At 42.7% G+C, this 14,843-nt stretch overlaps 2 protein-coding genes across 30 annotated transcripts in view; one reads left to right on the top strand and one right to left on the bottom strand.

Moving 5' to 3' along the window:
* The window catches only part of CACNA1C (calcium voltage-gated channel subunit alpha1 C), a 487,583-nt gene that overhangs the window by 465,538 nt on the left and 7,202 nt on the right, over positions 1-14,843 (bottom strand). The window lies entirely within an intron of this gene.
* Positions 9,817-14,843, top strand: part of DCP1B (decapping mRNA 1B) — a 46,199-nt gene continuing 41,172 nt past the window's right edge. Inside the window, exons 1-3 of one of the 3 annotated variants that reach the window (XM_087765450.1) lie at positions 9,817-10,029; positions 11,006-11,046; positions 13,584-13,711. In XM_087765450.1, the coding sequence (XP_087621576.1) occupies positions 9,877-10,029; positions 11,006-11,046; positions 13,584-13,711 (322 nt within the window). In that variant the 5' untranslated portion in view covers positions 9,817-9,876. The other 2 variants (XM_087765451.1, XM_087765452.1) reach the window with 2 other exon arrangements.

The raw sequence follows: 14,843 nt of genomic DNA, 5'->3' as shown, positions 1-14,843 counted from the left end.
AGAGAAAGTGCCTTTTGTTCTGTATCCCTCAGAAACCACTCAGAGACTATGAGACCGAGAATGTATGTGATGCTGTATCTGGTTCCTAATTGCTCAGTGCTGCATGCGGAGAGACTCTCCATACGATCTGTTCCATAACAGCATCCACTTCCAACTAGGTCATGTCACAAGCAGTGATTAAAGTGACCCTAAAAATGGTCGTGGCAGAAGGGCAGTTTCCAGTAATGACAGCAGACTGTTTACCCATCCTTGTGCTCAGTATTTCATTCCATCAAAACCTCAAAACACTCCTCTTACTCCCAGTTATAAAATCTACCTGAATTTTTCTGCCCCAAGATCTACACAACTCTGTCCTTTCCATTTCATTTTATTCCTAGCAGGTTTCTCATTCTGTCTGCAAGTCTCCTTCAGTTTTGCCCCCATGCTAATCCTGCCTTCCACTCCACCATGGCAAGCCTTGTTTCAGCTCTGCCTCCTGTACTCCATCCCATTCTTCCTAGTTCTTCTGTCCCCTCATCTCGTCAGCTGTGCCTCCACATGCGTTCTGCTTCCCCAGCCTGTATGCCCATGTATTGTATCAACAATAACACAATACTATCACTAGTTCTCTTCCAATCCTTCTCTTTCCTTTGTAAGCCAATCTACCAAACTGTCTCATCCATTTTCTCTCCCTGTCCCCCACCTTTTCTTTTTGATTCGGAGATGAAACCAAACATGATGGCTCTTGCATCAGAAAGGGGAAAAAAATCATATTGATTAGAATAAGGACTGAAGGAGTTGTTTAAGATGTCAAACTCCTGTTTAACAGAGTGCATCCTCAGCAAGTTTGCAAATGACACAAACTAGGAGGTGTGGCTGATACACCAGAGTCATGCTGCCATCCAGAGCAACCTCAACAGGCTAGAGAAATGGGCCAACAGGGAAGTGAAGTCCAACAAGGGGAAGTGCAAAGTCCTGCACCTGGGGAGGAACAACCGCATGCACCAATATATGCTGGGCACCACCCAGCTGGAAAGCAGCTTGGCAGAAAAGGACCTGGGGATCCTGGTGGAAACCAAGTTGAACATGAGACAGCCATGTGCCCTTGCTACAAAGAAGGTGAATGGTATCCTGGGCTGCATTAGGCAAAGTATTGCCAGCAGGTCAAGGTAGGTGATCCTTCCCCTCTGGTCAGCACTGGTGAGGCCATACCTGGAGTGCTGTGTCCAGTTCTGGGTTCCTCAGTACAAGAGAGACATGGACATACTGGAGAGAGTCCAGCAAAGGGCCACAAAGATGATTAAGGATCTGAAGCATCTCTCCCATGAAAAGCTGAGAGAGCTGGGACTGTTCAGCCTAGAGAAGAAGAGGCTCACAAGGATCTTATCAATATACATAAATATCTGAACGGAGGGTGCAAAGGCGGCAGAGCCAGGCTTTTTTCAGTGGTGTCCAGTGACAGGACAAGAGGCAACAGGCAGAAAATGAAACACAGGAGGTTCCCACTGAACATCAGGAAATGCTTTTTTTTTACTGTGAGGGTGACAGGTTGCCCAAGGAGGTTGTGGTATCTCGCTCAGTAGAGTACTGGAGGTCCCGGGCAACCTGATCTAGGTGGCCCTGCTTGAGGGGGTTGGACAACCGTACCTCCAGAGGTCCCTTCCAACCTCAACCGTTCTGTGATTCTGAGAGCACCATGAATTACATTGTATTATCTGATCTGTTAACTCCCTCAGAAGCCACGTAAAACTTTTTCAGAAAGATCTTTCCTTAAAGTTGAGTAGTAAGTCAAGAATAAATAACAGAAGCACCTAACAAAAATGTCCCGAACCTGTTTTAGTTTTACATGGTCTTGTTAAGTTTACTGGTGCTTAAATGACACAGAAATTTCACTGTAGATCACAAAGCAAGTTCAGCCGAAGATTATAAGATTAATTTAGGATGATAATAAACTTAACAGATTTGGGCAAACCAGCAGGAAAAAGAAGAGGAAGAAACAAACCTTGGCCTGTTACTGCTTATGGAAGTCTTTCTTTAAAAAATCCATGCAGTTCATGTTTTTGTCAAGCAAGGTAATACGCCTGTAAATTTAATCTGACAGAAGACATAGCACAGCATCACCAGAAAATGACAAAATCAGATTGTAGGAGAGGGACTGCCAAACGCCTTCACAGCTCTCAGAATTCACAGGGGGAAACAAATTCACACAAGTGTAATAAACCCAGACTCAGATACCCACTGGAGGTTTGTGGTGCTAATACCTTTAGTTTCCACTTCAAAATCTCATTCAAAGTGCTTAAATCTTCTACTGGTTGCCTGCTGGAAGGTGCCTTTGCCCAAATCCATCCCTCCTAAAAAACAGGGGTAGACTGCATTCATTGTTTCCAAGGGCAACACTTCAAATGTTATCAAGTTTTATCTTCTGGAATAGTTACACAAATCTGAGCTCCTTTTTCTACCCAGGCCTTTCTTCCCATACCCACAAACCCTAGAGTAACACAAATAATAATCAAAATGAAGAAATAAAACAAAAATGAAGCATTCTTAAGTTTCAGGAAGAAGCAAGTAATTGCATTTAAAGCATAGAAGTAATTGTGGATCTTTATTGCAACATGCTGCATAATGAAAGAAAAAAGTCAATTTTCAGTTTGAAAGGAAGTTTACGTTAAAACAGGTATCTCATTGATATTTGCTAGTCAAATAAAGCCAGTAACAAATAAAAATGATCACCCAAAGCGTTATACCAAAATGTAAAGATCATGCTATTATAAGTTAGGTGATGTCACATTAAAAGACACGTACAATAGCTTTTAAGCCTAACTTTAACTACAGAAGATTTGTGAGAACCTTCACAAGCTCTTACCACCTGCAGGAGCAGATATGAAACAGTCATTAGCATCACAAGAATTTCCCCATGGCAATTTTCATGAGGAGCTATCAAAAATACAAAGATTGGGGGAATATTTAGGCAGAACCCCCACTTTACTTGCTTGGTTAATTTAACTTTAAGGATCCTGCCTTATATCATCATTTAGCTGTTGTAGCTCTCTAGAATTCAGTATTGTTACAACACTCTAACTTCACTCACTTATGCTATGTCTGAAGCTATGAAATCCTTTATCAGTCTTTAATAAATACCAACATTCTTCATTAAACAAACAAACAAACAAACAACAAAAAACCCCAACAAAACCCAAGAAGACACTTCTGTCAGTTGGGAAGGCAATAATGCAAATTCTCTTCATAAAGTAACACTGTAACAGCTGCAGGTATAACAGTTATTCAGAGTTTCTCCTTACTTCATCAGTTAACTCAAAAAAAAAAGCTAATTTGATCATACAGAACTAATTTTCCTAAAAAGATGAAACCACAGGCACAACTCCCCATCCCAGCCCCCCGACCAGACTCAGCCCAAGTACTCCTCCAGCCTTGCTACCAGCTTCTTTACAGCAGCAACAGTAGCGCATCTTTGTGGTGACTCCATTTCCTTAATATGGCAAGAGCTCCTATGCCAAGTGAGGTGTAAAAATTCGGTCCTGACCTAATGTAATTATCTAATGGAAGTTTTCATATCAGGAATTAATTAAATGAGGCCATCTTCTCTGTAACTAGTTGGAAAAATAGCTCTTTTAGAGCTACAGGTGTTTGGTTCTGCCAAATTAAATGGTGATTACCAGAAAGATGTGGTTGGAAAGGTATTATCTTAGGTAAGATATAATTACTATTATATCTTATTAACCTATGGGAAATAGCAGGAATGCCCTATCCTCATCAGTATTTTGGTGGTTTGTCTAGACAATCAACTGTGTAAAGAATGAAGCTGATGGATCAAAACAGTTTATGGCAGTTTATCAGGATAGCAAGAAGGTAATGGCTACTGACAATATTTTATTGATTATAAGCACATACAGTTGTGGTAACAAAATTACTGAAGAACTCAAATACTGGCCCAAAAGGGTTGCTTCTCATAATAAAATCCAGTGTCAATTTTTTTAACTGTAATTAAAATAGTATGGGGGTGAAAGTAAAGGAACTTGTAAAGTTAAACCTTATGAGAAATATTAATGAAGGAAGTCAGTGATTTTTCCTACATTAGATAAACAAAGAAGGCGAAAAAAGCCAACAGGTTTTGAAGTATTTTCCCTTTATTACAGCAAGAAAATCAATGATGTATGCTTAGAACATTATCAGCATTAGGGAGAGACTGGAGGACGTAATCTAGAATTTTATAAAGAGATCTGACAGAATCGTACTCACAAGTCTGTAGTTATAGAAGTCAGGCAAAGTTTATGGATAAAGGTAACACCTTTTATTGTATCAACTGATATAACTGGGAAAAATTATTCCATGCACAAAAATGTTTTTTTAGGTTTATCATTTTCTCATTTCTGCTCTACTGGAAGATAAGACACTGAAATCATATAGTCACTTAAAACATTGAAAATCTAACAGTGATAAAAATCAGAATTTTTACTGATTAAATGTACACAAGAAAGATTTTTTTTTTCTGTATAAGACTATAATTCAATGCAATTATATTGGTACAGCCTCTCCCTTCCTCCTCCTGAAATAGTCTTTTCCTGGTCTTAATTTTTTTTTTCAGCTCAGATTATGTCCTCTGAAAAGTGATTAAAGCTGAATCAAAAAGAATACTTCACTCCAGAAGAAGAATATCTACATAGGAAGTCAGAAAGAACAAACTGTAGTTCAATTAACAATAGTAGAGAACTTTCCTTTAGTTCTCCTCCAACTAGGCCACTAACAGAAGCTGGGACTATAAAAAAGGTGAAGCTCAGTATCCTGTAAATAAATGTACAGCAAAAGAAAAAGTGTAGAGTTACTTACTACCAGAATCACTTAGTAAAATATAAGTCAAAGAAAGAAACAGTCTTTTGGTAAAAACCCGAGCTCTTACATGCAGAAAAAAAACAACTTTCAACTGAAAATCATAGTAAATTATAGTTAATTATTTCACACACAGTATGTATAATACCAGAATTTCAAAACCAACAATGCCAAAGAATACTATCCCATTCTTGTGTGGACTAGCATTCGTAGAAAATCTCAAAATGGTGTCATAAACTTGCCCAGGGAGCAACATTACTGACACACACGTGCACGCTAATAATTTAATGCACTGGGGTTCATTTGAGGGCGGGGGAGGAGAGTTTTTTTGAATTGGAATGAAAGTAACTAGGTTTAGTTTTAGCTCAGAGAGGTATTTTTTTAATAAATACACCAGGTGAAACTATATAGTCTGGCCCTATACTTGTTAAGGAACCTTTAGCAAGTAATAAATTACTAATAGAAAGACTAAAATTCCTTTAACCATTAGGACTGGAGTTAAGAAGTGGTCCAACAGTACCACAAACAATTTCAGCTTTTGAGCATGAGGAAAGCACTCTAAAGCTAGCTACTGAGAGCCTGTAATAAATGTGGTCTGAAAAGACCGTACATTTCAACAGTGTCTGAGAACGGATGCAGCTAGCCTCCAGCACAAACCACAGGGGCACTGGTTCCCAAGTGGTGAGAGGTACCATGCTGCAGAGTTGTGAGCACATCCCCAGAAATATATGTGCAGCTTGGGTAACCAGGCCTTGTGGGATCATCCTGGCTCCACAAGAGCAACCCACTGTTCCCCTGGAAGCCGGCACGCTGGAAAGATATTCAAGTGGCCCTGGATGGGGTAAGAGGAGCTTATTAATACTGCCTCAGCACCCTTTCTGCTAGCAGGGGCAGCAGTGGTGCCACCAGTCAGAGTGAGAAGAAAATTATGGCAGCCTTGGGGAAGAAATAAAAAGGAAAAGGCAACTACTGTGCAATTACAGGTCCAAAGGGGCTGGAGATGAGGAAGTGAAGCAAATGAGGTGCTCAACATGACATTTCCTCAAGTGATTCCTGCTGTTCATTTAAAAAATTGTTGCTCAGAGAAAGGACTGAATGTGAACAGGTAGGAAAGTAGTCATTTGAGGCTGTGATCTCAGCAGCAGTATGAACACTTGTTTTTCAATCAGTTCATTTTCCCAGTCCGACTGGTTCGCACTGTGGCCACTCATGCACTTGTGCCAGTACACTACCAAGGTGCCAGAATGGCAGGACTGAATGGCTGGGACCTGGGGCAGGGGTTGCGTATGCGCAGCAGTGCCACCAAATATATTCATGTAAAATCATATCCTCAGTGTCGATAATTTGCTGTAGGAGGCATGGCTTAGTCTTTACAAGTGCCATAGATTCTTGAATGTGAAGCAAAGGCTTAATAGCTGTTTGAACCATCCTTGTGAAAAGGTTTGGCCTAACCATCTTAATGTTTATTATTAATGGAGACCTTAAGAACATCATGCTGTGTGGATTTTGCCTTAAATCGGTCTCATATTACCTTCACAAAATGCCTTTCATGCCATGTCAAAAGCATAGGTGTGTTTTTTTAACAGAATAGTATCCAAGTGGGTGGAAGACAAAAATGTCACATTCTAATTATATACTTCATGAAATTATGACATTTTGAAAGCTAGAAAATTACTTTGTTTCATAAACAAATTACAGCAAAATCATTCTAACTCGATTTGATAGTTATTATGGACTACTAGATTACTGATGGTAAGCAAATAACTGCAGTTTAAGAATCAACCTTTTTAAGCTGTGACATTTTTGCTGAAACGTCCTTAACTTTTTAGATGCAATGAGAATTCACAGTGTTTCTCTTCTCAACAAGATCTTGTTTCATTGGAAAATTTTTAGTCTCCTATCAAGTGATCCCATAAAGCAGGGCAGAACTAATGGCTTTACTAAGTACCTTTACTTCAGGCTAAATGGAAGGAGCAATTACATCCCACTTACATAGCAGAACAGCTGGAACCAGCAGAAGCTACCTCACAGTGCAACAGAAAATATAAAAAGGCCTGATCAGAAGCTTGACAGGTTCGCTCACTCAAAACACAGGGCTAGGGAACAGTCTGTCCAGCTATGTTAGAAAGGGACGCAGTAATCCAGAAGGGAGGTCATTCTAAAGAAGCATCCACAAACAGGGCACCGAAAACAGGCAAAATTTTTGACAGGCCTACTTCAAGATATTTAACCTCACAGTTTGGTTTTCTTTCACGGAGCTCAAGGAAACAGGACACTCTACAGCCTTTGTATGTCAAGAGAAGGGCATAGGAGACACTCTTGAGCCAGTCAGTCTGTCTCTCTAACATAACAAATGTGCAAGGCTTCAAGTATTGGTTACTACTTGGCCTGACAAAAGGGGCAACAACAGAAACAAGATAAGCTGAAAAAGTTGACAGACACCCTATTTCTGCTTCAAACATTTTTTTCAGTTGGAACAGGGCTGCAATCCATCTTCTAAATTCTGTATACTGCTTTCTCCTACCTGATAACAGTTATGAGTAACTATTTTCAGTTCAAATAAACAGCCTTTGAAATACAGTTGCTATAACACATTCTTCCTTATGCGACTTTGCAATACCCCCTCCCCACTACCACAAAAAAAAAAACCAAAAAAGCACGGCACCTTTTTTGTAAGTATTATTGTTAGAGGGAGCAAAGGCATCTGGAAAGGGAAACTCCAGGAGTGGGACTCCAAGAGTTTGACACTTCTATGCCTTGGTGACAAGTTGGGACTTTTTGTAAGCAGGGTAATTGCCAAAGAATTGCAGATGAGATGGTAATAAGAAACTCCAGCACACGAGGAGAAATGTGGTTACGTATGCCTGGAACCTGGGAACTGAGGACTATCTAATCAGCAAAAAGAAATGATTGTGCATCTGTTCACTATTTGAGCAACATGACTTATCTTTCCTACTTACTACTTTTCCTTTGTTTTGCCATTCTACTCTGGTCATTTCCAGACCAAGGACAGCAGTTTCCCTTGTCCACCCTGAGCCCATATATCTTCCTTGCTGTTACAGAATCTGTCAGTCAGCCGGAGCTTTGCAATGGAACTGCTTAGAGCCATTTTCCTGCCACGAGTATACCAAAAGCACTTTAAGAATTCTAAACTCTAAAGCCATGTTTCATTACAGCCCCAACTGAAACAAGGTGGCTTTCGAAAAAGAGGAACTAAGAGTGAGATGGATTATAACAAAAGGGTACGTATAGAGGTTTCCTCTCCCGCTGTATGCTTGCAAAGCAAGCTGTAGGTCCTTATTCTTAGTAACACAATTTTTAGTGGCCTTCTGGGATACAACAAAACCTACATATTCTCTCTTGAGTCCCAAAGAACAGTCTCTCTTTCTGTTCTTTCTGAGACCATGCCCATTCCTAACTCCACTCAAGAGACTCACTGTCCCTACATTTAATACTATGAATTCCCAGCTTGCTGTCTCTCGGTTCTCTCCTATCCCCACTTGACACTATGGAAGCTTTTTCATCTGGGCTTGACCATTTGCTCTCAGAGCAGATGCTACTGCTCACTCTATCCCACAGGCTCCATCTGGCCTAGAGTGTAAAGGAGGGAAGAAAACAAAATGCCAGTCTTCATCCCCTATGTCCAGCTACTGCCCTTTTAAAAATGTTGCGTCAGGGATATTGCAAACCAACAAGATAGCATCCGTTACCTTTGACTTTAGTTCTTCCAGGGTATCCCATTCTCTGGAAGGAAATATATTGCCCTATTGCTTCTGTATACAGAAGGTGTTAACTCCTTCCAAAATTGCTATGTCAGTCTGAGATGATGAAGTAAAAAAAAATTTGCTCTCGCAGGTGTTCAGGCTGGGCGATTAAGCAAATCTTTTAACTGTAAGTACGTATCGAGTTTATCTGCATGCCCCATAAAGCTCATGTATTTGCTGTAAACTGTTGATATCAATAGATTAATAATAAATATGTATGTCTGATGGGAAAATATGGTAACTAAATTCATGGTTTTATCCATCTGTTCCTCTGCTGTTTGTATATCTTCATATCATAGTATGCTTGTTTATGCTTCAGCTGCTTGTCACACGTATGTTTGTATATATATATATATACACACCAGGGTTCTATGACGGCTTGGTTTGCACTCATGTTCTTTTTCCCTGAAGTTCTATGTAGAAGTCTTTGAGTGCACGTCAGCAGATACAGACTGTGTCTATTCATCGATCTGAACCACCTTCTCTTCCCGTTTGAGTGTCGTGCATGCATTGCCTTGGTGCACCTGTGAGCACACAGGAAGCCCACACCTCCTAACAGCTACGCGTGCTTACAGATAGGCGCACTAACTTTGCGCAGTCTCACGCGTACAATCTCTCCTCAGGTACACCGGTGCGCCCAAATGCTCCCACGCACACGCGAGGCCGAGCCTACGTGGCTTCAGCTCCACCTTGGCGCGTGGCTCCCTGCTCTCGGGAGGCTTTGTACGTTGCGCTGCCCACCGCACCTTCTCCCGCTTAGGCTAACGGGCACACAGTGCGTCTGTGGGACTCCCTGCTCGGCACAGCGAGCGCCCGCGCCCTGGCAGCGCTTCCCGCCGAGTTTGGCCGGTTCTCTCGGGCCCGCAGCCGCGGGAACCATGCTGTTCCTCGGGCGCGCAGCTGCCGCCATGGAAAGTGAGCCAGACAGCGGCCTCCCCAGTGGCAGGGAGAGGCCTGAACACGAAGAGTGACAGCACCGAGAGAAAACGAGCCAGCGCGGGCGGGTCGCTGCCGGAGGAGGCGCCGCGATGCCGGCGGGCCCTCCCCGTCTCTCCGCAGCCGGGCGGGGCGGGCCCCGCCTGGCCGCCCCTCAGCTTGCCCCGTCGCCAACGGCAACAATCCTGGGCCGGCGGCGCTCGGCGCTCGATTGCGGCGGCTGGGCTCCGACTCTCCCGCCCGCTCTCGCTCCGACTGGGCGGGCGGGGGGGAGCCGCCACCCTTCCTCTCGGCCTCTCGGCGTTGGATTAGTTGCGCCTACTAGGAACCCTGTGTTGTTGTCGGAGGCAAAATGGCGGCGGCGGTGGCCGGGGCCGCCCTGCTGGGCAAGGGGCTGGACATCAGCCTGGCGGCGCTGCAGCAGCACGACCCCTACATCAGCAGCATCGTGGACGTGGCCAGCCAGGTGGCGCTCTACACCTTCGGGCACCGCGCCAACGAGTGGGTACGTGAGACCGCCCCGCCCCGCACCCGCCCGCCGACACGGGCGGGGCGGGGCGAGCAGCGGCCCCGCCCACGCCGCCGGGGGAGGGCGGGGCGTCGGACGGGGGGCGGGCGGCGAGGAGGCCCCGCCCCTCCGCTGTGTGCGGGGCGTGGGCCGCCATGGCGGAGGTGTGAGGGCTGTGCCTCGTCCCGGTCCGGTGTCCCGGAGGTGCTCCCCGCCCTCGCCGAGCTGGGTGAGGGGTTGTCCCCGGCTCAGCCTCTCTGGGGAGTGTGAGAAACCCTGTGGCACCTGGGAAGCGGGTCTTGAAAGGCTTGCAGGGCTGTGAAAGCTTTATCCTGTGGGGCAGGGCTGTAGGAGACGGGGGTTTAAGCCTGGGTGTGGGCCTGGGGAGCTCCTCTGCTCTCCGAACATCTGTAACGGAACCAAAACGTGTACAAAAGTGTATGGGAGTTACAAATACTAAAAAGGCTATTTAAGATGAAAACAATTAATTAACTTGGGGAATCTTTAGGTAGTTCAACATTCTGGCTATTTTGCGAGTGGTCCTTGGTTTGCTGTAACGGTGGGGCTTAGGGCCGGTGTTTGAAGAAGCTGCGCGATTTGCCTTTTGTGTGGTTTCCCCCTTACCCGTCCTCAGCGCCATTTGGAAAATCCTCTCCCTGAACCTGGCCTGTGTGTCACCCTCAGGGGCAGCAGAGAGTTAATCCAGCGCAGGGTTTAGTCTCATGGTGTCGAGCCTGTAGCCTTTTCGTATCTCGTCATAAAACTTGGGTCAGCTGCACAGCGACTTGTGCTAGCTCTGGTGTCTCCCCACCAGCTGATGAAGTTGGGTTTAGTTTTTTTTTTTTTTAATGGTTTAGGTAAGAAAGAGAGGTATAACTGATGGTATTGGTAAAATAGAGATAAAGGGGGGGCTCACTGATAGCTAGCAAAACGCTGCCCAGATTTCAACTTTCTTAACTTTCCTTTTCTTCAGGAGAAGACTGACGTGGAGGGAACGCTGTTTGTTTACACAAGGTGAGGATGTAATGTTTTAATGTCTGCAGGTGAAACCTGTGGATGAGGAAAACCTAGGGATGGAGTGTGGCTGAATGAAGTAAAATGCTCCTCCTTGTTCAAGGGTGAAAACAAACTGAAATTGGCAGAGGCAAATGTGGGGAAGAAAACACTGTGAAGGAGACATCACCTTATATTTGGATGTTCCAAATGTGATTTAAATTTCAATATGGGTAAACCATAGAAATCTGTTGTGTTGTTTTAAACAGGATGTAGCATTTGCAGTTTAAAAGGTGTCTGAACAAAAAACAAATAGTGAAATAAATAATGGTATTCCTTAAAGTAAGGGAACGGTAGAACTTATGAAGTATTGTGTTCCCTACTTAGGGAACTTTCATACTAATTGTGTCTGATTATTCATTTTTCATGCATATTTCATCCAACATTTTGGATGTTTTTAATGCTTTCTTTTAGCAGCAGCTCTGGTTGCGGCTTTTCAGAGCATTGGTTTAATCATTTGTTCTAGCAGGTACCTTAGATCTGTTGTGAAGCCTGCCCTACGTCTGGGTTTCCAAGTTAGTGCCCCAGCATTTCCCCATGACTGTTGTTAAAATCAGAAAATAATAGAGTAAGAGATCTTGCAGTGGCTGCTGGGATGGGACACCAAAGCAGAAACTTTCTCCTTCAACATTTATGTTGATAAGGATCTGGTAGGAGAACTGAGAAAGCAAGAGATTGTTTTGAGAAGGTGAGAGATGTATGTGTGAAGTGACAGGGAAGCCCAAGAGACTGTGAGCTTTGTGTGAAGTGGGAATGCTGGTTTTAATCTTGTGGGCTCTTTTGTACCAGCAGTGGAAATCGTCATCAGTAATTTTTCTAAGCTGCTTTCAGGTAAGTGGAGATAAGATGCTGGCATAATTACTACCACAAGAGGAAAGAACTGGCCCTTAGTTGTGCTAGCAGTAGATGGAGGTGGCTAGTTGTGTACTGCAAAACAGAAGTAGTATTTCTCTGGTATGTTGGTTTTAAAAATCCAAAACTGACAACATGTAACCTGTACAGCATCTGTGATTGTTCACTGTTCTTTTTGTTGGCCGAGGAAGTTTCCATTTACAGCAGAGATTGCTACCCTCGTTGCTCTATAGGCAACAGTATGGAGCAGGTTGCGAGCTGTAACATCATACATTGCCCTCCCCATCAGTTTTAACTTTAATTTCCTGTGGCTTTGAACAAAGTCAGAAAGTCTTGTGGAAAAAACATTGCCAACAGACAGTAGGTTGGAGACCGCTGGTGTCGCCTTTGTTGCTTCTCGTTACTGTTGTGACAATGTAAAGTAGCGTGACCATTTTACTTGAGCTGACTTATCACCTATCTCACCTTTGCGAGTTGTGAGGAATGGTCAAAAAATCAGACTTCCAACAGGGTTAACGCCTGTGGAAGTGGACTGGTTTTTTATTTCTTTGTTTGTTTTTTTTTTTTTTAAGTGAAGTACTGACTGTTGCAAACAAGGATTCTTGTTAAGGGTTCCACTTTTGTTTAATTTTCTGTTGACTCGAATCCTGTAATGCAGGTTCCTGTGGTTTGGATTTCATAGAGAAATCCACCCACGAGCAATTACCAGAGTTGGCACTTTTCCCAAATGTTTAGCCATAATCTTTTCCTTTATTGTCATACTTTGTCTGAAAGTAATCTCCTGTCAGGATCGTGATGGGTTTAACAGCTCACATTAATAAAAATTATCTAAAACTGACTTGAAGTATAACCCCCATGAACAAGCATTATGATTTAGAGTCATAGAATCATAGAACAGTTTGGGTGGGAAGGGACCTTTAAATATCATCTAAAGATCTGCCGTGGGCAGGGACATCTTACATTACATCAGGTTGCTCAAAGCTCTGTCCATCCTGACCTTGAACGCTTCCAATGATGGGGCATCCACAGCTTCTCTGGACAACCTGTTCCAGTGTCGCACCACCCTCACTTTTATGCTTTAGACTGTATGGAAAATCCTGTCTGGGATGACTGTTACTGTCTGCAATTGTTAACCTGAGTGTTGAAAAATATACTTGCTCTGGCCATGACTGAACCGTTCTAATTGCTGTTTTCTGCTCCAGCGAGAAACTATAGGGTAGATGGTGGTTGGATAACGTGATGCTGATGGTCTGATGGACAAAGTGGCGTTTTGTAACATCTTGCCTGTTCAGAAGTTGTAGGCCTTACAACTTGAAGTGAAAACTGGACATGCAGATATGATTATGCTGTGACTAAATCCTTGGACCTCAAATGGTAGTATCACAGATGTGGTATACTCTCTGTAGCTATTGTGAGACCAATGGTGCTTCTGTTATTTCTCATACATAGTGTAGGGTTTTGACATAATTAAAAGGATTGCATGAAACACTGCAAGAGTCAATTGTTTTTTCCTCGGCAACAAAATTAGATTTTTTTAGTATCTCTGAGAAATAAAAAACAATTCTGGAGAACTATACAACAAAGAAATTCTAGTAATGTCTTTTTTTTTCCTTAACTTGATGTGATTTCTAATGGATAATTTTCAGATCAGCTTCTCCAAGGCATGGCTTCACAATTATGAACAGACTGAGCATGGAAAATCGAACAGAACCTATTACTAAAGACCTCGATTTCCAGCTGCAGGACCCTTTTCTACTGTACAGAAATGCCAGATGTAAGTATCTGATATGTTGGGTTAAATACTGAAGAAGTGAGCTCCTCTTCAGAGTCTGTTCTTGGTTAAGGCAGTCCAAATGATTAGACTGCAGTTTTCAAGGGCTGAAACTAGCTGGTTAACAGTTACAATGGAAGGAATACATTCGGCTTTTTGACATGCTGAAAGAGAAGAGTCACGCAGTGCTTCCTAAAATGCTGCTCTTCTAAAGAAAGTATCAGAACGTGCTTAACAGTAATCTCTTCATTTAACTGACAAATAACAGACTTCTATGTTCGTGTGCATTTGATGGGCGTAGAGACTCACATGGATATTGTGTGTTCTGTATATACCCCAGTCAGTGTTGGGAAGTCTCGCCATAAAGCAGATCTACTGAGGGTTGGAGTGATATTTGTAGTCTTGGTTTTCTGCATAAAAATAGACAAATGCAGCCAATTAAAACCCTGTCTTCTTCTCCAGCTCCAAAATGCTGTCCTTACAGCAAGCTGGAAGGCAAGTTACTTCTAAACTATTAGGGATAACTCTTGACAACATGGTGTTGAGCCTAATTTAAACCCTGATGAAAGACAAAGTTATTACTTTGGGCTCTGTGTTTATCTTGCATGATTATCTTTATACAAGAATTAGCATGTGTCAGGCAAACTCAGAAATAAGTGGAAGACATGAGAAAGCTGTACTTTTACATGCAGGTATACATACAGACTGTTACAATGTGCAATTATATGAGAATAAGCAGTTATAAATATACAGTTTATATCTGTACTTGGAAGCAGAGCTGTAGTATGATCTATACTTTGTGCTTGATGCATAAAAACAGATTGTAAGAATGTTTTATATAAACTGTGATGCAGAAGCATTCCCTCTGGATAAAGTAACAGCAGAGGAAATTCATGGCAGAGAAAGCAGCCCAGTTTGATAATCTACTAGACCTTTTTACTTCATAAACTTAATTTGGAGTTGGAAAGTATATCAAGAGGGAATCCTGTTGTTCACACACACTATGTGGTAGAAACAATAGAGAAATAATATTTTAAATAACCTAAATGAAACTTCTATTTTTGAGAGTATTTGATAGGCTGACAAAGAAGTGGAATTCCCAAAGAAACGGAAAAGAAATGCAGACATCTCCAGG

Source organism: Nipponia nippon, unplaced genomic scaffold (assembly GCF_047370975.1).
Source record: "Nipponia nippon isolate SJK-2023a ecotype South Korea unplaced genomic scaffold, ASM4737097v1 scaffold_3, whole genome shotgun sequence".
Lineage (NCBI taxonomy): Eukaryota > Metazoa > Chordata > Aves > Pelecaniformes > Threskiornithidae > Nipponia > Nipponia nippon.
The sequence above is the reverse complement of the archived record's forward strand: the minus strand, read 5'-3'. Positions and strand labels throughout refer to the sequence as shown.